Below are 23,154 nucleotides of genomic sequence, written 5' to 3' on the forward strand. Positions count from 1 at the left end.
TTGGTACTCTGCGGTAAACATAAATTTTTAATTTTAACAGAAACTGCTTAAGGGTAAAATAAGCAAAACTTTTAAAAACTGCAAAACATTTAAAAAGTCACCAAGTGCATCCCACCGTGTGAGATGAACAGCTAAGCCACTTACAGTAGGTCCCATGAGAAAAGTCAGTTCTCAACAAAAAAGCAACTTACACATTGAGCTGCATCCTCTTGAGTACCTGGGAATTTCCTGCTCTTCTTCCAGATCCTTTAGTCCTTCTCAGCGTCACCCTTGCTGTAGTATCAGCCAAGCACTCAAAACTACAAGTTCCTATGAGGAGTTCCAATTTTTTTTCCTTCACCTGTGCTGTCTGCACTGTCATTCAGCCCAGCTGGGCCTCACCTCCCCGTTGGTTCCCCAGGACCTGGAACATCTCATTCCACCTCAGCACCACCCAGCACATTGGGTACAGCCTCCTTGCCTTTGGTTTGAAATGGCTGGGGGCAGAGCAGAGAGGAGGGGCTCTAAACATGCAGGTACTGCCCCACACCATCAAACCTCACATAGAAAAGAAGAGATGAAACCCCAGAAGGTTTTTTAAGCTGGTATTTTATTAGAACTCTCTACATAAAGCACCTTTGCCTGCCTTAACCTCTCCGAACGCAGCTCTTCGTTACACAGCACGAGATGCTCCCGTCTACTCGGCGTTCCTGGACTTGGACAGGGCTGCCCTCACCGCCTGCATGATGGCATCCTTGTCAATGCCAAACATCCTCAGCAGCTCCGCTGGCTTCCCGCTGCGGGGCACGTGGGACACGGCCAGGCGAGTGACGGTGACGCCGGGCTCGCCCACCACGGCGGCGCACACGGCTTCGCCCATGCCGCCTGCGGAGAGAGGGAGATACGGCACTGATGGAGCGTCCCAGCAGAACACCCACACTGTGTGTGGGGCCTGCACCTACCAGCCTCCATCCCCAGCCTCAGGAGAACACCAATCACACGTGTCTGAGTGGGCTGACTGCGAACTGAAAAGCCTGTCCTGTGCCAAAGGCATCCTGAGGACAAGCAGGCTGCCTTTTCTGAAGTACTCAGCCATAAGCAGCAGGACACACCGGCCTCTCAAGGGCACAGGATTGTCAGCAAGCTCTCACCACCTCAGCATCAGCCACCAGGAGCCAGGTTTAAAAATACACTTTGACTGAAGAGCATTTACAAGTGTACTTAACGTGCTGAAATTCCAACCAATCTCAGCAGCTCAGAGCTCCATCTTTTCACAGTGTCTGTACGTGCTGCTGGGCACCTCTCTGGGTTATGTAATGTATTCAAACCTTTGCTCAGAGCTCAGCTCTGACTCACTATCAGTCACAAGCACAAAGGATGCAACGGGAACTGCATGGAGGCAGGAGAGACACTGGAAGCAGAGGTACCAAGGAAGAAGAAAGCAGGACTTGGGTCAAAAGCATGTGCTGTAAAACCTGGTAGAAGGGACACCTTATTGATACCCTTCAGAGAGTGTTTCCAGGATCACAGGGCTGCCCACAACTCCTGGCATGGTGGGATTTGACCAAGCTGAGCTTGCAGCCAGATGCCCCTCTGTGGATGCAGCTGGTGAGCTCAGTGGGATGGGGCCTGCAAGCACAGACACCTGCCCTGCCTGCACCACAGAGCACTGTGCCAGCACAGAGCCCCTGCTCAGCACCTCACAGTTAAGACTGCTGTCTTGCAAGCCTGAAGTAAAATGCTTATCCAGAGCTGAACATTGAGCTAGAAAATGAAGAGGTTCAGGTATCTATCACCATCCATAGTCTGGGACAAAAGCATGGAGTATCCAGCACTTACCGTAGAACCAGCTCACTTCAGGTACCCGGCCAGAGTGATGTTCACCTTAATTTAAGATAATATTCTCATAACTATATCTACTAATTTCTGATAGTAGATATCTATGGTGGTGGAGAAGAAAAAGGGAGGAATTTATCCCAGAGTAACTGTGGAAAAACTATGGAAACTGCCCAAACCATCTGATTTCACATAACCTGGAGCCAAGCTTTTGGACACATGGAGTACTTAAACCTGCACAGCAATGGTCTCTCTTGCAATTTCACATCTGCAAAGAAGCTGCTGTGCAGCCTTTCAGAGAGCTCTCTGAGCAGAACCCCTGCAGCATAGCAGGAATTTACAGTTTCACTGGGCCCAAATGAATCCAGACTTCACTTGGACCAAACACAGAAAGGGCACACAAGGCCAAGTGAATCAGAAAGACAGCCCTGATTACCCCTTAAATCTTTGGAGCCTTTCAATCCTCAGTGTCACTTTATAATCCTTACAGCACCAAAAAAACCTGAAATCTCTCTTTTACTTTCATGAGATGACAGCATCAGGTCTCATACTCCTCTGTCAGGTCAGAAGCTGGGAACTTCCAGCTTCTGAGGGCTGTGACTTCCCAGACCCTTCTTACCTTCATGGTAATGGTCCTCAACAGTGATGATTCTGCCCTTGGTTGCTCTTGCATTTTCAAGTATTGTCTTCTTATCCAGGGGCTTTATAGTGAAGGGATCAATCACACGGATGTAGATCTTTTCTGCATGAACAAATGAAAATTATTTGCAACAATGAACTGCAACATGCAAGACAATGCCAGTGGTACAGACAATGGCTGTGATCTCCTAGACCATTATGAGAACTGCCCACATGAACTGCCAGGTACCTGTACCTCTGGCTCATCTACCACAGAACCTAGCCAAGCCTAATTTCTGTATGTATTCTTTCTCCATGGCCCTTGTGGAATAGTGATACCCATTTATTCACAGACATGATGGAGGAGGCTTGGATGAGGGACTCAAGGTTACCAAGAGCACCCTGGTAAAAAGGAATGTAACTGGCTTTCCCCAGGTAAGAGAGAATTCAGTCACCAGAGAAATCCTCCTTACTCAGGCTGTCAATTGTAATTTTTTCCCCAGACCTTTATTTAACCTTTATTGTCAAGCCAAGTGGAATTTCCACCTGATTCTTTGGTGTGTAGGCATTCTGAATTCTTTCTTCACTGCAGGCTGCCACCTCTCAGGCGTGCCTGTCTGAGCTGCCCAGCCCTACCAGGGCACCCTTAAGGTTTGTTGGCACCAGACCCAGATCTGCCCTGCCCTCGTAACGCAGGCCCAATGGCTCATTAAAGCTGCACACAAATGGCAATTGTTTATAAAGAATAGCAATTATGTGAGGTTGTCTCTGATCCTGGCTGGCTGAACACTGGGCTGATTCCTACACATGAAGAGGCCCTATTGTCATTTTGTGACTGAAGGCTCTTTAGTGGCCAATACATTTTAGATATTAGACTTTGCCTCTGCACTGTGGGATTATCTCTCCAGAGGTGATTACTCAGACTTCAAGACCAGCAGAGCGCTGTAAAGCACGGTAAGTGTAGAAAAATAACAATGGTTCTGAAAATACAACTTTCAAAATGTCCTAAGCCTGGTGACTGAAGGTCATGACGAAGTATCAGTCCACCCAGATGCTGCACACAAAGCTCCCCATAAGCCACAGCAGCATTACTGTATTATCTCCTGCTATTTGTAATCTCTTCCTGAGGAGAGGCTCCTGACTCACAGATGGGTTTTTGATGGTTTCTTTCTCTTGTGTCATTGAAGGGTTACCATTGCTGTGAGATGTCAGTGGCTTGAGCACTGCCATAGATTTGTGCCCCTCCCACAGTGGTTCAGGGTTGCTGCATTCAAAGGAACCCAGGTCAGCAGTGAGCCCAGCCCAGGGCCAGGTGCTCATGGGCACACACAGGTGACAAGCTGTGCTTTGGCACCTGGCTCCAGCCTGTTTGCAGCTGATTGTGCTGTAGTAGACCAGGTGCCACTCCTGCTTCTCACACAGTGTCCCCAAGGCTCTGCCCACAGGGCCCTACCACAGATCAGCAATTCTAATGAGACCCTGGTGTGATCTGTTGTCAATTTTCATGGCTACTGATGCTGCTAAGCCAAATAAAACCTCCTCCATTAGGTGAGACTGGCAGCTGCACGCTGTGTTGCAGTTTCAGCTAACAGTGCCTGACCAGCTGCCTGAACAGTGTCGTTCATGTTTACCAGTACAAAGGGTGAGCACTTAGGCTGACTGGTATTGATTTTTTTTTTGGTGTTACATGACAAAAGGAAAAAAGCCCCACCTTTTCTCAGCTGCTCTGCTGCAGCCAGTGCTTCATGCAGAGTGACTCCTGCTCCAATCACAGTCACTTGGTCGTCCTTACTCTTCAAAACCACCTGGAAGAAAACATGTCCATGTGTTTTTAACACTTAATCTTACTGGGTTTTTTTTTTACATTTCTAGAGATTTTAATGAGAAGATCAAATCTTTGCAACACTTTAGAGGCAAAAGGGCTTTTACAAAGGGAACACTGCATATTTTTCTGATTCTCTTTATCTGTGCAGTATTTACCTTTGCCTGTCCAATATGGAAGTCCTCATTGTTGTTGTAAATGACAGGGTTTTCAGGACGACTGGTTCTGATGAAACAAATGCCCTGTTTCCGAGGTAAACGTGGTAGAAGTTAATAAAACAGAAAAGTGTTAACATTCTAGTTGATAAATCCTGTACAAAAAATACAGAAAAAATGACTTTTTCTATATGTCTGATGTTCACCCTCCTGTGTTACCTCTGGTTCTTATAAGTAAATTCTGCCCCACCAATTTCCATTAGTCCCTTATGACAGCTGATTGCTTCAAGCAGTACAAAACACTTCACCTCCTCTTAAAGCACACTGATAACTCACAATTTCCTTTTTGATTCCAAGATACTTATCTCTCTTTTGTTCTCTTGTGGAAATGGAGAATCCTACTTGAGTTAATTAGACTCTTGGAACCTTACCATACCTGTGCAACTTTCACTTTGTCAATTTTAAATTGGAGAAGAATGCTTGGTTGAAAGCAAGGAAAAAGGCTTTTCATCAGTTAAAGTTCAGATGCCCTTCCAGAGGAAGTAGCAAACTTGTACTTTAATCTGTTCTTCCTACTTCTTTCCCCACCTCCCATCTTTTTTTCCACAAACCACTCATCATATTTGTTACACTCCTTCACTAGAAACCTGTAGTAGCAAGATTGGATTTTTTCAGATCATTTTCTCCTTTCTCAAGAAAAACTTCATGGCAGCCAAGGAAAATACTGATCAAGGAGATGATCAAAATCCTCAATATAGAGATTTCTCTTTCCATATCCAGCTTCAAGTTTGAACCCAGAGATAAGGTACTAGTAGACCACTTTTAGGTTTGCTAAAGACCTACACTTTAATTCAAAAGAGATTCAAACTGCACTTGTGCAATCATTTACATCTCCCCAAATCTGGCCCACAGCATTCAAGATTGTTCATTCTGCACCAGCCTGGACAGAATGTCTGCAACCTTTCCTTGAAAAGAAAACATCCCACTGCCCCAGTGGAGCCTTGGGAAGAATTTACGTGGGTAGAGACATGCAAGAAACATGCCAGAAGCAACAAGAGTAGTACAAAAGCCAGAATTATTTTCTGGCTCAGAAATACTCTGATGCAAACCTTGGTGTTGGCAGCTATTTCCACTGCTTTTTCAGTGGCTACAGCATCACTGGGGTAAAACACAGTGGAGTTGGGAATAGCCCGGAACATGCTCAGATCCTCCAGCCCCATCTGAGATGGCCCATCCTCACCTGGAAGAATTAAAGCAGGGTTACAAAGGTGCAAGTTCACAGTTTTGACAATCACTCAATATAGAAGTGAGGTTCAACGTAAACCAGGCAAAAAAGGAGAAAAGGATAAAATCAGGCACACACACGACATGCAAGTCTACCTGCTTGAGAAAAGAATCATCTTCTCCTTAAACTTGGAACCATCTAAACAGTAAATAAGGATAGAAAGAGACTAAAAAGAAAGAGAACTGGGATTAAAAAGAAAAAATAGGAAATAAAGTATAACAATAAAACAACACAAAAGGAATATAACCAAATAGGAGGGGTACAGATACAGAAAGAGGGTCACAAGATATCTGAACATCTTTAGATTTACATGTGCCGAGACAAAATTTATACTTGTCAATAAGTGTTCCTCCAGATTTAAACTGCTGGAAATGTGAAGGGAGAATTGCATGTGTCCCATCAGAAATGGAGAGTGCAATTAGCACAACTACTCTCAAATTCTTAGGCTGATTTCAAGATTAAATGAAAGGTATGTATGTACTTTTTAATGCTGTAAAAAGGTCTTTTAAGGAGCAATAGGGCATCTGTGTCGTTATTTTAACAACTCAAGCACCTCATAGCACAGATCTCTGAAAAGGAACTGTTAGGCAGGACACGTGCTGGGTGCCATGATTTTCCATGGTTAAAGAAACAACCACCACAACACCCCCCGCCCCCAGTGACCTTATGTAAGGGAGCTTTGGGAATGGCACTGCTCCAAAGCAGCCATGCACAGAGCTCTGAATCCACTCATGTCACAGCCTGCAGCAGCAGGGCTAGGAGCCTTCCCACATGCACCCACTACCTGTTATTCAAGAAGGACGAGTTCACGAGGAAGGAGGAGAATATGTTCCTAAGAGCAGCACAAGATTCTGAAGAACTTTAAACACGTTAATGAGATCAATTATTGAACTCTGCCACTGCACATTACTAATGAAGTAAGCACAGACCAGGAAAAGGAATTGTCTTGGCTTTCAGTCATGACATGAAGACACCCTCTCAACATCACAATTTCTAAATGAGTGTACTCTGAGTGAGAGGGATCCAGTGGGCATTTCCTGTCCTAAAATGCACTCGCACAATGAAGGCATAGAAGGAAAATGAAATTATGAAGAATAAAGTTATCAGGTGATAATTTTAATATCCTGAATCTGAATATTATCGAATGCAGAGAGTTACTTATGCTTGTCCTGCTTTTGCTATGATGGTGCCAATACCACCAACATTCCAAGCGCCTCAATTCAATTCAAAGTAACTTACAGACTGGAATCAAGTTGATTCTGGTCCCAAGTCTTTATGAAAATGTAAATTTATATGGTTTTGGAATACAACAGATCAAATGAGAGTATAATTCTGAATTACATCTGCAAAACTTACATTTATAGCTTAATAAAAGAAGTAAATGCTTAATATGAGCAGTAGCAAATGTCCAGAATATAAAACAGTCTAAACAATTGATATTTCTATTTCTGACACATGTACGCTATGATTTCTTTTTCTGTATGTTCAGTTTGAAAAATACAGATTTTTCCATTATACTCTTATGACCTTATAACTTATTTAATGTTTCAGTCCATCAGCAACTATTGGTCTAGGAGTGAACTTATACAGAAGGTCATTGTGATAGCTATTTCTCATAAGTTTAATGGTTCAAATTTCAGTGCAGTAGAAGCCCAGGTCTGCCTAGAACTGCATACATAAAACTTCAATTTTCACCACAGGTCCAGATTGGATTCTGAATTGCATGCAGATTTGGAATTCCATGCAGGCCCAAAGTTCTAATAGGAAGTATGCTTCATTCATACCCTTTCATTTAAAATTGAATTTTTTAACTGCTAAAGGATTTCTCTGAATAACTTTCTTTATAACTCTTCATATAAATTGCAAAACTTACATTAACATCATATAACTCTTTATAAAACTTTATATAGCTCTTAATATAAGTTGCAAAACTTTCGGTTGAAATTCTTTTTTGAAAATCAAGTTGAGGCTTGAATGAGATTTGTACCTCAAACAACTTTATAAATCCAAGTCTGCACTTCACCATCACAGCTCCCAGCAGAACATTTCATGTGCTGAAAATTGAAACTTGGAAGTGTAGTTCTAGGAGACAATTTGGGTAACCCAAAAGAGTTTCATCTTCCTAAATCAGCAAAGACCAAAGCTACTTGGCTTTTACATCAACACTCTGCTTGCTAGAAGTCTGAAAGTGGAAGGACTGATTTTAAAAAGAGGCTTGTAATAGAATCCCTCCCTTAATTACATATACAATATGTACAGAGTCTGCTCCAGAGAACTGCACTGCTACAGGTAAGTTTTAAGTTTGGGATGAGATTACACGTGTTTATGAAGCATCTTTAAATCTTTACCAATATTACAGATCAACTTAACTATTTTGTTTTAAATGAAAAAAAAAACCCCATCCAACTCTTTGCCAAACCTTACTGCCGGCCAAAACTATTAAATCAACTGAAAAACTGAGGTAGGCAGTGAACCTTAATTTACTACCCCTGTCAGCTCTCCTTCTCTTTCACTTTCCCTACAAATACCTACTAGTTTTTCAAGCATGAATATCTACTTGCATTTTTCTTCTTGGTATGCAAGTCTGTTCCTGTTTTCATGGGTCATGTCTATGCATTTCAGATTAAAAATAAAATTCTTTTCCTCCTTCAAACCAAAGCCAACCCCACTATGATCTGACGTGCTCCAAACAGTGACAGTGGGAAGCCAAGACCAGAGAAGGCTCTGCTGGTGAGGTCCCTCAGCCAGCATGAGATGTGCTGACTCTGCTGCCTTGGTCTCCACTGGCAAACCCTTTTCCCACACCAGGACAGGGTCTGGACAAGCAAAGTTCCTTCTGCTGTCAGACATCCTGGGTTTGGCTGGGATAGTTCATTTTTTTTTCTTAGCTGGTACAGTGGAGTGTTTTGGATTTAGGATGAGAATGCTGTTGATAACACACCAATGTTTTGGTTGCTGCTGTCTGGTGTTATCCTAAATCAAGGACTTTTCAGTGTCCTCATCCTCTGCCAGGAAGGAGATGGACAAATAGCTGGGAGGGACCATGGCCCAAACTGGCTACAAGGATGTTCCATACCACAGAATGCCATGCTCAGCATACAGACTGGGAAAGAGGGGGGCTCCAAGGGGCTGACCACAGCTCAGGGACAGGCTGGGCATTGGTCAGTGGGTGTTGAGAAATTGTATTGTGCTTTTCAGTTTATTTTTATAATTACTATAATTAGTAGTAGTAGTAGTAGTAGTAGCAGTTAACTTAAAAGTTTTTTTCTGATTCTCCTCCCAATCCCATTGCAGGGACAGGCAGTGTGTGAGTGGCTGGGTGGTACTTGGTGTCCAGCTGGGATTAAACCACAACAGATCAGGCTTGTGATCTCCTGAGGAACCTCAGCCTACAGAGTCCATGGGAGCTGAGCAGATGCATCCCAGAGTCCTGAGGGAATTGGCTGAAGTAGCTGCCAAGACATTCCCCAGCAAAAGTCACAGCAGCACCAGATGGAGTCCCCACTGACTGGAAAAAGGGAAACACTGCACCTGGTTTCGAATAGGGGAAAAGAGAGAATCCTGGGAACTACCAACTACCACTCTGTGCCTGGGAAGATCCTGGAACACATCCTCCTAGAAGCTGTACTGAGGCACATGGGGAGAGGGAGGTGATTCAAGACAGCCAAGGGTAAGTCCTGCCTGACTTTGAGCAACCTAGTTTAGTGGGAGATGTTGGAAGGAGATGACCTTTAAGATCTTTCCAACCAAAACTTTCTATGATTCAATTTTCTGAAGTATGTAACAGCTTCACAGTTCCTGTTTCCTTAGTATGTAAGAGATTTCAGATTTTATTAATCACCATATTAACAATTTCAGTAGTAAAAATACTGGGATAAGTTGAAGTAGTTTTTTCAAATGTGTGATCTCTAAAGTGTTTTTGAGATTGATGGACAAGAGCATCTGTGCAAAAACAGTTATCATTAGTAAGAGAGAGATTCCCAGTAAGAGACTGGGAAACAATGGTACAGTAAGCACATGACTATTCTCTCCACAGAAAGAATATTCTCCTCTTTTTTTCATCAACTGCAAAGATGAAATGGAACCTGAACCCCTCAGTTTCAGTCCAATCCCTTTATATCAGTCTGTACTTGTACAGTAGGAAATCTTGTAGGGAAAAGTCCTATTTTCATCGGGCCAAAGAGGAAAAACAAGGCCGATGACAGCTTGAAATTTTTCTCATTCTTTCTAAACACAACAGAAGTGGACTTGCAAATACAACTTCCTGCTATCCCTGCTGCCACTGTTACAGCACCCAGCTATAGCACAGCTTCCCTGCCCAGAGCAGCGTCCATCTGGCTGCCAGCCAGCCACCAGGGAGTGCCTGGGCACACTGTGGCTCCCTTACCGATGGAGACGCCGCAGTGGGAGCCGCACAGGTTGATGTTGCTGTCGGAGATGGCGGCCATGCGGATCTGGTCGAACGCCCGTGAAAAGAAGGTGGCAAAGGTGCTGGCAAAAGCAATGGTCCTGTCACGAGTGGCACAGCCAACTGCAATGCTCACCTGAAATTGGACATTGGGTAAGAACAGTGAATTCCTCATTTATCAGTGGTTTCCAGGACATCATCTGTGCGACTTCTTGCCCTAAAAATTTAGCAAGAAGCTCTCAATGCAGATTAAAAATCTCTGTTTAGTCCTGCTTCTAATTGCTGGCATTTCCAGAAAGGAAAGGAGGCAACTCACCCTCCCAGTATCTATTCTCCTGCATCTCCTCTGCTCCATGCTTCAACTGCTAGCTGTTATTGTTGTCTCTTACTGGCAGCTTCTTTTCTTTATCTGCTTAAAGCAGCCATTCAAAGATTTTTAAGACTTATCCCTCTCTTTCTTCTCCTGGATCAAAGGTTCTCAGTCCAATGGACATGGTCTTGCTATCTCCAGAAAACAAAAATCATCATTAGTAAGAGGGAATGGATTTACCTGTGTTATTTGGACTGGTATTTACTAAAAGGGCCCTTCTTTAGCAAACTGGAAATTAGAACAAGGTTCCTAAATTGGTTTTTGCTACAATTACCTCACATTTATTTGAAAAACAAGTATTAGACCCCCACTGTGAGGGGACTCACACTGAATGGTCATACTGATCTTTCAACAAAGCCAAGGGAGCAGTTACCATGTTCTGCTCAGCAATGTAGCACTCAATGTAGCGACTGGGATGTTCCTTCTTGAAGAGCTCAGTGAAGGTGGAGTTCTTTGTGTCGCCATCCAGGGCAATCACTCGATCGTTGGCGTGGCCCAGTTTTGCAAGCGCAACCCCGTAAGCCTTGCGGGTGGCCCACTGCAAAAGGAAAACACACCAGGGCTGCTGTAGCTTCCTGCTTTTTTGTTCCTGTTTTATTGTTTTCAAATGATAGCAGTATCAAAAGTACACATGAGAATGGTGACACACAGAAGAGTAAACAAACCCACAACGAAGCATTAGAAATACATCTGTGCTGAAATGGGCAACTCCCCATCAATCTGACTAGGAAATGTTTAAACCTTGCTTTCCAATCATAGAAATTCACTGAACCTCAAGGAGTTTCTTCAATTTCAAAGGCACATAAAATAGTTTATAAAATTGATAATGATCATGAAATGAAGAAGAGTGATTTGAATCTCCATATTTTAATATATTTATATACCCTTTCGATACCCAGCAAGTTGACTGTGTCACACTACAGAAATAATGTCTGCCTATTGAGAAGAGGTGGGTAGTTGCAACTGGGGGAAGAGATAACACAAAACCTCCTGCCATCCTGTTAAATGGTCTCACACTTTGAAATATCTGACCATCAGTGAAAAAGAAGGGAATACCTTTTCTCCCACTTTGTAAGTTGGTGGAGATGGCATCTTAATGTTTCTGATATTTACTATAGGTGCATCTTCTTCTGGAAGGGCTGGAGAAAGTTTTTTCTTGTTCTGGATTCTGTCATCTATTTCCTGAATGACTTGTTCAGCCATATTTTTTGGAAGGGGCTTTCCATGCCAGCTTTCCTTATCTTCAACACCTGTGTATTTAAAGTCACATTACAAGTAAGAATATAAAAACAATTTAGCTTCAGATTTTACCCAGATGAAAGTGCAGTGGTGTATGACAGTCCAGTATTTTCTTCCAAGGAAGAAATTCCTTGAACAATTACAGTAGTATTCAGCTGCATTAAGACAAACATTTAAACAAAGAGGAGGAATTTTACATGATCAAATTACATATATTCCAAACTTGTGACAAAATCCCAGCACCTTCTACAGAAATTATTTGTAAATTTGCCCCTAACAGACCTCAGTGTGGCAGGAAGCAACCAGTAAATCAGCATTAACATTTCCTATGAATTTTCAACAGTTCTATTTAAACAAACTCAGATAAGTTTGAAACAACAGTTAACCAAGGTGTCCAATTCAAACAAGATCTGATATTTTACAGCTTTATTTTAATAGCTTCTGATGACTCTTATCTGTGCACCCAGCACTAACAGCCAAATCACCTCTCTGGCTGATACACTTTTCCTTCAGTCACTGCAAATAATGAACTTTGCTTGCTTACTCAATGAAAAGGAATGATATTGTCTGCTGTTACTAATATTTATCTGGTCAGAAAGGCAAGCTCAGAGTGCTGCTAAAAGCTGTGGCTAAAGGAAATCATGGCAACCCTTGACACACTGAGTGTGCATTTGCTCCATCCCACGGACAGAACACTCCACAGCTGGCACACGTCCCACTTGACAGGACCAAACCAATTTTCTCAGCAATAATGTTGCTGACAGGTAGAGAGGGTCAAAGACCTTCTCAGCTGTTGCTGAGATGTGCAGCTGCCTGCACTGCAGCACTAGGTGTATGTCATATCTATGTGTGTATGCAAAGCAAGAATTGTTTTATTACCTGATATGCCTTTGCCTTTGAAAGTCTTTGCAATGATGGCTGTTGGCTGATGTTTGGCCTGGCCAAAGGCTTTGCAAAGCTCCTCCACACTGTGTCCATCCACAATGATGGCATGCCAGCTAAGAACACAAACAGATCAACTGTTTCTAAAGGGTTTTAGCATGTGACACTCTCTGGTAGTCAGCAATAACAATAACAAATACTAACTTCATTCCAGTGCAGTGTCTTTTTAAGAGACCCAAATTATGCCAGAAACACGAACTAGCATTTATTTGAGACCACAAAAAATAGCACAGCTGCTTTTTTATAATGCAAAATGAGTCACAGGGGGATCAACAACTATGAGCAAAATTCACAGCCCACAGATAACTAAGTTATCCTACATTTCTTCAGATATAATGGCCATTTTTAATCACAAGAGCAAATCAAAGATCTAAAAATAAGATGAAAACTGACAATAGATGTTGATTAGAAAAACCCTAAACACTCAGGCATGATTTGGTTTCTATTGTATCTGACATTTTTTTAGCATGGATTTTGCATCTGCATAGAAATATGAAACTAAATGAAAGTCAATACACAAAGAATTCTCTTTCCATGCTGTTTTTTTCTGATCTACTTGCTATAATAGGACATGTGGTCACAGTTATAAAATCTGAATTTGATATGTTAAAAACAGTTTTAAGACCCTTGACAGATTTATCTGTGCAAGCAGTCCTTATTTTTCCTCAAAACCAACAAATTTTGCCACTTCCAATATTCCTGCTGCAGCCCTAAAGTTGACCAATATCAGGCATTATGAAAGGCCCTCTTCCATGCTGATGGAATCCTTTAGAGCTGAAAGCTCATTTGAACAATTCTGAGAAGCAAACAGAACATACATTTTCAAATGAGAGATTATCCTGAGCTTCTCCCACTCACATACCCAAAGGCCTCGCAGCGTTTCTGGTAGATTTCAACGTGATGCTGCAGAGGAGCAGGGTCACTTTGTCCAAGACGATTAATATCAAATATAGCAACAAGATTATCAAGCTTGTAAAAGCCAGCAAAGGCCATTGCCTCCCAAACAGAGCCTTCAGATAACTCTCCATCTCCAAGCAGACAGTACACTCGATAGCTAGAAGAAATTAAAAATGAAAATAAATTAGGTTTGATTTGTGAGCACTATTAAATCAAAACTCCTCCAATAATTCATAGTAAGAATTCACCTCATTTTTCTATCCCAAACTCAGTTCCCATTGTTCAATGCATTCACCTCAGCTAAAGTTACATAACCTTAGACAAATCAAATTCAAATAGTTATGAGCCGTTACACGTTAGAAAAATAAGATGAGAAATACTGCACTCCTTTCCAAACCTTTGTCTCAAAAAAAATCAAGTTTAAGCCTCCCACTGCAAGGCTTGACTGAACAAGCCCATTGAACACTGTCACTGTGACTCAGCAAGATCCTGAACAATGCAGGGACAGTTACCTCTGCTTCCTCCTTCCTCCCATATACCCTCTGGAAGGACAACCAACAGGAATTAATTCCAGGAAACTCTAAACTGTAGATGAGCTCAGCTATGGATTAAAGCATACTGCATAACAAATTCAGAGTTCAGTAAAAAGATAACCAACATTAAATGACTTTGTAGACTATTTCTCCAACCACTGAAGCCCTTTATTTAGATAAAACTCAGCAGGAGTACTGAATCATCTCTACCAAATTCAGCCACAACATTTGTCTTTTACTTCCACTCTTCTTCTGGACAACAAAACTTTGTAAATGCTTATTACCCACCAAAATGAAAAAAAAAAAAAAAAAAAGGTAAATTATCCTTCAAATATATAATTTTAAAACAAAATAATTGAGATGGCTGTCAGTGATATTGTTTTTACTCAACATGAAGCTATAAGAGACTTTTGATCTGATTCCTACCTGCCTTCAGCTAAATGTGAACTCCTTGCACTTAAGCTGCTCCCCAGTGCTGCACGCAAGACCACCTTTTCCTTTTGTCATGTAAGCACTAGTTAAGATTTTTTCCACACGTAGCATCTGCTAAACTCAATTAAAATCAGCAAGTCATCTTTCACAGAAATGATTTCAAGCTAGTGAAGTGTAGGACACATTAACTGGGCAGCCTATGCTTGGATGTACTAGAACTGTCAAATAAAATATATCAACCACATCAGGCTATTTTCCTCCTCATACAGATTTGCCTTTAGACATCTTCTTTTCTTGTGCACAAAACAAATGGCAGGAGCAGTCATTTTTGTCTCTGTGGAGTTGAGTGCCTTTCTGATAACATTTTGGAGCCCTACTTTATGATTCAATTATGCTATTATTGACCATAACAGGTCCTTATCCAACCTTCTCCATTATTTGTCATCTGACTTTGAACAGACCTCTCCAGCTTGCACTTTCCTTCTAAAGGGACTCATCCAGTCTCAAAATGGATATCAGTTACTCTCTGGAAGTTAGAGGCTCCTCCAACAACTCCCTGTCTTCTCTGTTCAGGAACATAAGCTTGCAATGCTGTCAGGTCACAAAAGAAACACACATGTGCACTAATTGTTGCTAAGCTTTAAACCCTTGGTAGTTTCACTGGTAACAGCTTTGTAATTATCTATCATTTAAAACCTGAATTTGAAATCAGATTTGGGATTGATTGAATAAAGGAGAATCTATCTATCTATCTATCTATCTATCTATCTATCTATCTATCTATCTATCTATCTATCTATCTAATTTTAACAAAATTTTCCCATTGAATAATCATGAAGTATGAAAATGGAATTACCTGGCTCTGTCAAAGAATTTGCCAGTGTATGCCATTCCACAAGCAGCACCAAGACCCTGCCCAAGGGATCCAGTAGCCACATCAGTGAAGGCTTGTCTCTGAGAATAAAAAGATAATTATTTTGTAGTTATGAAATAGAGGAAGTAATTTCCAGTGCTAGAAGCTGGTTCAACATGCACCAAAATGCAGCTTCTCAGCCATAACAATGTGCAAGTCCCTCTAAATCTTGAACCCCTGATTTCCCTGCAATGCAATTTCCTTCATGTTGACTGTCACAAGCTAACTGGGCACTCTGAGAGGGAATGGAATTTCTCAGCTATGGTTTGGATGGCAACAGTTAAGAATTGATGATTCTGTGTAAAAAAGAATCAATTGAAACAACTGGCTGGGAATGGAAAGACCAATGAAGTGGCCAAACTGGGTGTAAACTCTTGAAATACCTCAAAGCTGCTTAAAGGGCAAGTGAAGCCTGGATGAAACTTTACCTAAACATTTATTATGAAATGGAAAATACTGCCATGCAGGGCTGTAGGAGAACTTTACTACTACATTAAAGGTCATTTCTACATGCTCATTCAAACACAGTTCAAATTCAAATTCAGTTGTGAAGCCATAAATGCCATCATCCTTCTTAGAAGTCTCTCTTTCCTGTACCAAACAGCTAGCAACCAAAGTCACTGTGAAATACATACACTTGTTGTTTCACAGGAGGAAACACTTTCATATCAAAGATTATGAGCACTCACTGGCACTGGGTGTCCTTCTAGGACAGAATCAATTTTCCTCAAGTTCAGTAAATCTGCTTCTTGTAGAAAGCCAGCTTCTGCCCAAACAGAATACAAAATTGGTGCTGCATGACCCTAGAGAGAAACAGAAATTGTAAACAAAACACAAGTTTCACAATTCCCAACTACCAAGACAAAACTCTACAAAGCTGACAGACCCTGAAATCAGGTTCTTGTGCCCATCAGGAAGGCATGGAGTTATTGAACATTTTTACAATGCACACACCACACTGATGCTTGTTTCCAAGTTCCCCATGCCCCTGCTTACAGCACCCCAGCAGGATGAGCAGTGTTATCTCACTAGAGCTTCCTTCAGAATGAATGTACTCAGGCTTGAATGCAGTGAGTGACAACAGGCAAAGTTTTAGGCTTTGTACACTCAGAGCAGTCATCTTCCACTCCACTCCTTCCACTCCATCTTTGTGGAGCAGTCATCTTCCACCCCTGGAGTCCTCAGGAGTCAAAAGAGCAGGCAGAGGTTTGAAGCCATTTAGCAACTCTGGACAGAAACACTGATTAATTAGAGAGCTAAAGTAAACATGAGGAAGTGACTCTCAGTGTTTCACCACCTCAGCATCAACTGCTTGCTTCTCACTCAGTTCCTTCTTTCAGAGTGGCCACCAGACATGGCAGCAGTTACATCCAGCACAAGGACATTCACCATGGGCTCCACAGCCCTGCTGAGGGACTCTGACTCAGAGATGGAATGTGCATCACAGGAGCACTTCATCTGCCACGTTTTACATCTTTTCCATGTTTTATGTTTTCTGAAGGCCCTCACCTGCCTTTATGCCATATGAATAATATATCCCTGTGATTTGCAAGGACACAATGTAGGAGGGGACAGAAACACTAACAGGCAGCACAGACTGGGGTTTAAGTGTTTTCTGACCCACAGTGGCTTCAGATGTAACGGTGACTTTAGTACCATACTGGCACAGTAGGAGTGCAATCTACAAACTACTCACTAACCTGCCCTGTTTCATGCAATGCTCCCTGAGAAGCTGGCAGGAATTAGAGCCCACTGTGACATGGCTGCAGGCAGAACAGCAGGGCTGCATTTAACAATGAGCACAAAAGCCAACTGCAACTGCCTTGTTAGAAAAATAAAATAGACCTTGCTGCATCCTGATAGATTGTATAGACAATATAATATTTATTATTTAACAACTTGACATAGTGGAGTTAAGACTTATCAGGACACATTACAAAGACCCTTTTTAAACTGTATTTAAGTTGTTGTAACTGTTTTTTATGTTGCAACTTAATTCAGCCAGCTTCTTTCTTTCTGAAGCAGACAAATTCCAGGCTCTCAGATATTTCCAACAGACTTCTCTGCAGATGTAGGTGTATGTAAACACAAGTCAAAGAAGACAAGTCAATTAAATCTACAGACAGACAGCTCTTTGCTAGCAGACTGTAACAGGACAGCAAACCAGTAATTATTTATTTACCTTTGAAAGGACAAACCGGTCGTTGCTGGCGTTTCTGGGGTCTTGCACTTTGTACCTCATGGTATGGAAAAACAGCACAGACATAATCTCTGCTGCACTGCAACATGATGTAGGGTGGCTACAAGTCAAGAAGACCCAAGATTACCACTTGTGTTACTGTTTGCTCAGGACCACATCTTTAAAGTATCACTTCATCAGACCCCAACTCCCCAGCATTAAAATGCACAAACTCGAAGTGTTTGATAACCCACCCCTGTGCTAATCAGATACTTTGAGGCAGAGGGAGCCTCTGATCTGGTTGAAATGGGTGTTCAATCAAGACCCTGCTGATAGCTCAAGAACTTGTTTTTTAGAAGTCTCCCTTCTTCTCCATGCCAAGGACCACCACCTGAAGGGGTGGCTGAAGCACAGGACACTCAGCCACAGGCTGTGTCAGCCTGGGCCTGAAATCAGACTCCACTGATTTATCTGGTGGCAGAAATTCACACCAATGCAGAGGAAACAAGGGCGGCTTTCCACAGAACTGGAGCCACTCGCTGAGTGGAGAAATTGAAAGCATGGCATCAGGACTTGTTCAGGCTCTGGTGCACGTGCCGGGATTGGTAATGCAAGATTAACTTCTGCAGAGAGCTCTGGAACATTTATAATAGTATAACTTAGGAACCATTTCATTGTACCACATTAGAGCTGACAGAATAAGAATTCTGATTTTTAAAGGGGACATTAAATAATGCAATTTTTTTTCATCTTCTGTTGAAACTGGATATGGAAATTTACTGTCTCCAGTAAACACCCAGATACATGTTGTAAAATACTAAATTGCTTAACCTTTGGCTAGGAGGGGAACTAACATTTTCTACATTTACATCTTTAAGTTTGAAATATTATATGTGTTGGTTTATCAAACATTTTTCAGTATCTGTGTAGTCTCTCCCATTGAATTGTCTGGGATAACAGCACATGAATTCATACTCAACTATAACTTGCCTTTGGAATACACAGGCAGCTGTGCCATGAAGTACCAAGTGAACATAAAGTTATGTGAAGAGGTCATGCAAGTAGCAAATATGGAGTTATTCCATGACAAGGGATATATTTCATTGGAAGTGCAATAGGAGGACACAGAATTACTTTTATTTCTCTAGATTACTGTAATTTACATAATAATCACTGTAGTTCTTATGCACCTGGAATGGGTGGCACCATTTGACCACTTGGGGGTACCAGCCTTGGTTTTCACTTGCCATAAAGCTTAAAAGGGGTAAGGAGGCTCCTTAAGAATCTTTATTGAATATGGAAAATAGCATTTTTCAGATTTCACTGATATAAACATAATTCTTGACATCAGCCATCACTACTGAAGTACAGGAAAGTGGATGATGAATAGTAAGGAGGTTGAAAAAGCTGTTTCTTCTCACTTCCTCTTCTACCCACATTTACTTTTCATCTTTTGCAGGCTATTCTTCAAATATTTGATCCTCCTTGTAAAACAGGATAAACTGACTGTGAAAGTGTCACTTTTGTTTCCTACATGTACATTTACCATGCATGTTAGGATTAGACAACACTTTCACTAAGTGAACCAGAATATTTTCTTTTGATAGTAATAAACCTTCCCACCCAATATCCCCAACATAACTGTAATAAAAGAATAAAAACATGCAAAACACTAGCAAAATACAAATTATGGTTAGTGTCGATCCCTTAGTAAGTACTCACACACAGGGAACCAAGAGAATTAGCTTTAAACCATGGTTCAAACATATTAGTAAATATTCATATATTTGAGTTAATCAATAAGCCTTACATGCTTGTTTAAAGCTTTCATTCCTTTAATTTTATTAACTTTATACTTAACCATACTTCTATGAACTCCTGGTCTTGATTAAAAAAGTTTTAAACCACCTAAAATGGTAGCATGTGGAAATAAAAAAAAAAAAAGTAGAAAAATTTAATAAATTACCTGAAAATTGGAAAAACATCTTGTTAAAGCTACAGGTTAATTAAATTAATTTCTACTATTTGAAATAAAAAAACCCAAAACCTTAACTTTGAAATACAGTCCTTCGATAGGAAACCCAACCAAAGTATACCTGCAACACCAAAATCCTGGATCCACACAAAACAAGGGTAAAATAATTGCTCCAGGTTCGTTTTGTGGGGTTTTTTTTTATTACGGTGAATCAAGTGATGTTTGTTCCATCTACATGTATCCACACATTTCAAAGGATAGCAGTGGAAAGCTAAAATGGAACACTGAGTCAAAAAAAAAAAAAAAAACAAAACAAAACAAAAAAAAAAAACCTGAAGAAAAAATCATCTGCAACAAGTGATCACATCACCCATTATGAAACTTAACTGCCTCTTAAGAAACTCTTGCAACTTCCACTTTTAAGAATGTATCCATCCTGCTCTAGGAAGCCAAGACACTGTTTCAAAACTGCAGAAATTTATCATCAGCTACAGCAGACACTCTACCCATTTCAATGGGAATGTGTGGACTACTTATCTAAAAGAGAAAGCTCTTCCACACCTCAAAGCAAGTATGGTCAATCTTTACAACTAAACGAATCAAATTTTTGCCCACGTAAGTAATTTTGAGTGCAAAATTTTTTTTCCAGTTCACTGAATTTTTCCACTCCAGCTGATGAAATACTCAGTGATGTGTTTGAGCAACTTCAGGATCAGACTGAGTTAGGTCTTGCCCAGGCAAAGACTGTACTTTCTTTAGCAGAAGGTAAAAGAAGTAGACTGCAAGAACTGGTGTGACATATCTACCACACCACCATTTATGTTGCAATACATGCCACATTTCACAGAAATTACTTCCTTGAAAGTGTAGGCAGGTCCTGTTTCTTCTGAAGTGCTTTTATTGCAGTTTTTACAAGCTACACCTTTAACAAACATGTATTTCCTTAACAAAATCAAAGCCATCATGACAATTCACATTTCTAACTAACTGGAAGCTTATATTTAACCTTAACTTCCATTCAAGCATCTTTTCCCATCCTCAGTGCACACCAGCTATTTAAGCAAAGCACACTGTCTCAGTTTTTGAGAAACATTCATAATGCACAGCTGCTTTGGAAGTGTACATGCTTTGCCTAACTCCACAACAGACTGAATGTCTTTTGGGCACATTACTACACCATCATCTTGGCAACCAAATCTGATTAAGAAAATATATTACTTATCAACAGAATCTTCTCTCAAGAGCCCATCTTTCATAATCTGCTTGTTATCAAGTTGTGTAATAATTTCAGACTACACAACTCCAGTGGCAGAATAAACCAGAGGGATTACTGAAAATGCCTTTGTGCTAGAAGGACTCAGTATTGTAGCACAGATGAACCAGGGAATAAAAAGCTTGAGTAAAACTACTTTTACTGTTTCATCAGTATGGTGAGAATGGTTTTACTGGTGAATTTCATGGACCACGGAAGAAAAACAGAGGCTGTAGTATGATCCTTATTCTTTAACAGCACATCAGACAAACCAGAGAAATAATTTTATCTGTTGATGCGACAAATGATGCCACACATCCCTGCTGCCTGCTTAAAATAATTACTGGAAACTGAACACAGAAGCCCAAGCTCTACAAAACACAGTTTTCAATTTACACTTTCACACAGACTTGTGTAATACTGTACACTGCAGCTCTGAAACAAATCAAGAATTAAAAGGGCAATTGTTGGGTATTCTATACCTCTCTCTCCAGACTGGACCCAACAAGACAGATTTGTAAAAAAGCACTGCTCTGACTTGCTGAGAGCTTTCCCGCGTCCAACACCCCATTCCACAGGAAGAACAACAGCAGCACTTTTACTTGCTGGCTGCAAACGGAACGAGTAAAGTTCAGCTCCGAGAGCCACGTGAGGGAGCTCATGCCAGGCACAGGGTGGGGACTGGAACGCAATTCAAAGAAGCTTTATAATATTTTGCACATCATCCTTCTTCACAGAAACCTCAGCATCCAAGGGATTCAGTCAGATTTTTTTAAACACTGCAGCTAGTTTCAAAGAGAGCCAAAGGAGGAAATTGCAACAAGATGGGATATGTGTAAAAAAGAAAAAAAGCCCAGCACTTTATATGGAAGCATTCATATATTTTTCAAGCAGAAAAAAAAAAAAAAAGGCTTTGATTTTACATGACTAAAAGCTGATTGTTTGCAGAGATTTTTTTTCCATAGGTAAAGCACGATCAAAGAAAGGATAACCCTGGAATCTGCACACATCAGAGCCCACACTAAATCCTGTCCAGAGGCCTGAATAAACTGCCCATTGGAGACCGCGGGCATTGCACAGATAATCCCACTTGGGCTCACTTGAAATTCTGTGCAGAATTAGTTCCAACTGACGGGCACGCAATGAAAAAGAAGCCGCTTGCGCCTCGGGCACAAATTCTTTGGTTTCCAGTCCTGCCCCAACTTAGCATTCTCTCCCAGTCACAACACCCGGCGGCACCGGCGACCGGCGTGGCCCGGCCCGGGCGGGCTGTGCCCGCGGAGCCCCCGGCCGCCATTTCCACACGTGTCTCCTGCGCATCCATCAGCGCCGGGGGCTCCGGCGGGATCGGCCCTGCCCGCTGCCCATCCCCGCGCACGCCGCCCCGGCGCTCCCGCGGCCGGGCCCGCCGCATCCCCGCGCTGCGGGCGGGAAGCGGACCGCGGGACCGGGGGCTGTGCCCCGGGCACCGGAGCGTCTCGGGCAGCGGGAGCCCGGCACGGCCCCTCCCCGCACCATGCCGAGGCCGGATGCAGCCCCGGAATGCGGGAGCGCGGCTCTGGTGTGCGGCCGGGGCTGAGTCGCTCCACGCCCGCCTCTCACTCACCCGGAGCCGGCCGCGGTCGTGGCCTTGATGGAGCTGATGCGGAGCCGGTTGGCCGTGTCCTTGAGCGCCTGCAGCGTCTGCTGGTCGGGTTTGTGATAATCCTCCATGTGTGCGACGCGGGAGGGCTGCGGCGGCGGGTCTCGGGCGGTGGCGGCTGGACCTGCTCTGAGGACGGGCTTTGCGATGCGGCGGCGCGGCTCACCGGGACCGAGCGCTGGGGCGGAGAGAGGAGCGCGGGGGAGGGGAGAGGAGCGAGGGGGCGGAGAGAGGAGCGGCCGCCTCCATCCTCCCTCCCTCCATCCTCCCTCCCGCCGCCCGCAGGCGGGGCGGGCCGGGCCCGCTCTGCGCTCAGCGCTCAGCGCTCAGCGCCCTGCGCGGGCCCCGCGGCGGCCCCGGCTCCTCCCGCGGGCGCCATTTCCGCGGCGCGCGCTGAGGCGGCGCTGAGGGCGAGGGAGCCGCGCTCTCCGCCCGCCATCGCTCAGGGAATCACAGCAATGGTGAGGCTGGAAGGGAGCTCTGGAGATCCCCCAGTGCAGCCCCTGCCAGGGCAGGGTCACCCAGGGCAGGTGACACAGGAACGGGTCCGGGTGGGTTTGGAATGTCTGCAGGGAGGAGCACACCACGCCTTCCCTGGGCAGCTGCTCCAGTGCTCTTCCCCCTTCAACGTAAAGAAGTTCTCTCAGTTGAGGTGGAATTTCGTACGGTTTAGTTTT

General features: G+C 42.8%; 1 protein-coding gene across 1 annotated transcript; it reads right to left on the minus strand.

The window, feature by feature from the left end:
• Positions 1–576: 576 nt before the first annotated feature.
• Positions 577–22,652, minus strand: TKT (transketolase). The gene is made up of 14 exons (XM_058812698.1): positions 22,442–22,652; positions 17,612–17,729; positions 16,119–16,232; positions 15,373–15,470; positions 13,517–13,708; positions 12,592–12,710; positions 11,530–11,723; positions 10,847–11,011; positions 10,083–10,239; positions 5,520–5,650; positions 4,414–4,497; positions 4,145–4,238; positions 2,435–2,557; positions 577–864 (listed from the first exon to the last, which is right to left on the minus strand). Exons 1-14 carry the CDS (start codon positions 22,546–22,548, stop codon positions 677–679), a joined length of 1,884 nt encoding a protein of 627 aa, XP_058668681.1. The 5' UTR covers positions 22,549–22,652; the 3' UTR covers positions 577–676.
• Between the last annotated feature and the right edge of the window lie 502 nt (positions 22,653–23,154).

Source organism: Ammospiza caudacuta, chromosome 12, assembly GCF_027887145.1.
Source record: "Ammospiza caudacuta isolate bAmmCau1 chromosome 12, bAmmCau1.pri, whole genome shotgun sequence".
NCBI classification, from domain to species: domain Eukaryota; kingdom Metazoa; phylum Chordata; class Aves; order Passeriformes; family Passerellidae; genus Ammospiza; species Ammospiza caudacuta.

Bases quoted from the DNA above. Each gene is read 5' to 3' on its own strand.
- TKT (XM_058812698.1), bottom strand. From the start codon at position 22,548: ATGGAGGATTATCACAAACCCGACCAGCAGACGCTGCAGGCGCTCAAG. The intron at 2,558-4,144 runs GTGGGGCTTTTT...TTGTTCATGCAG, and splicing joins AGCAGAGCAGCTGAGAAAAG to AAAAGATCTACATCCGTGTG. The intron at 865-2,434 runs GTAAGAAGGGTC...CTCTCTCCGCAG, and splicing joins TGAGGACCATTACCATGAAG to GCGGCATGGGCGAAGCCGTG.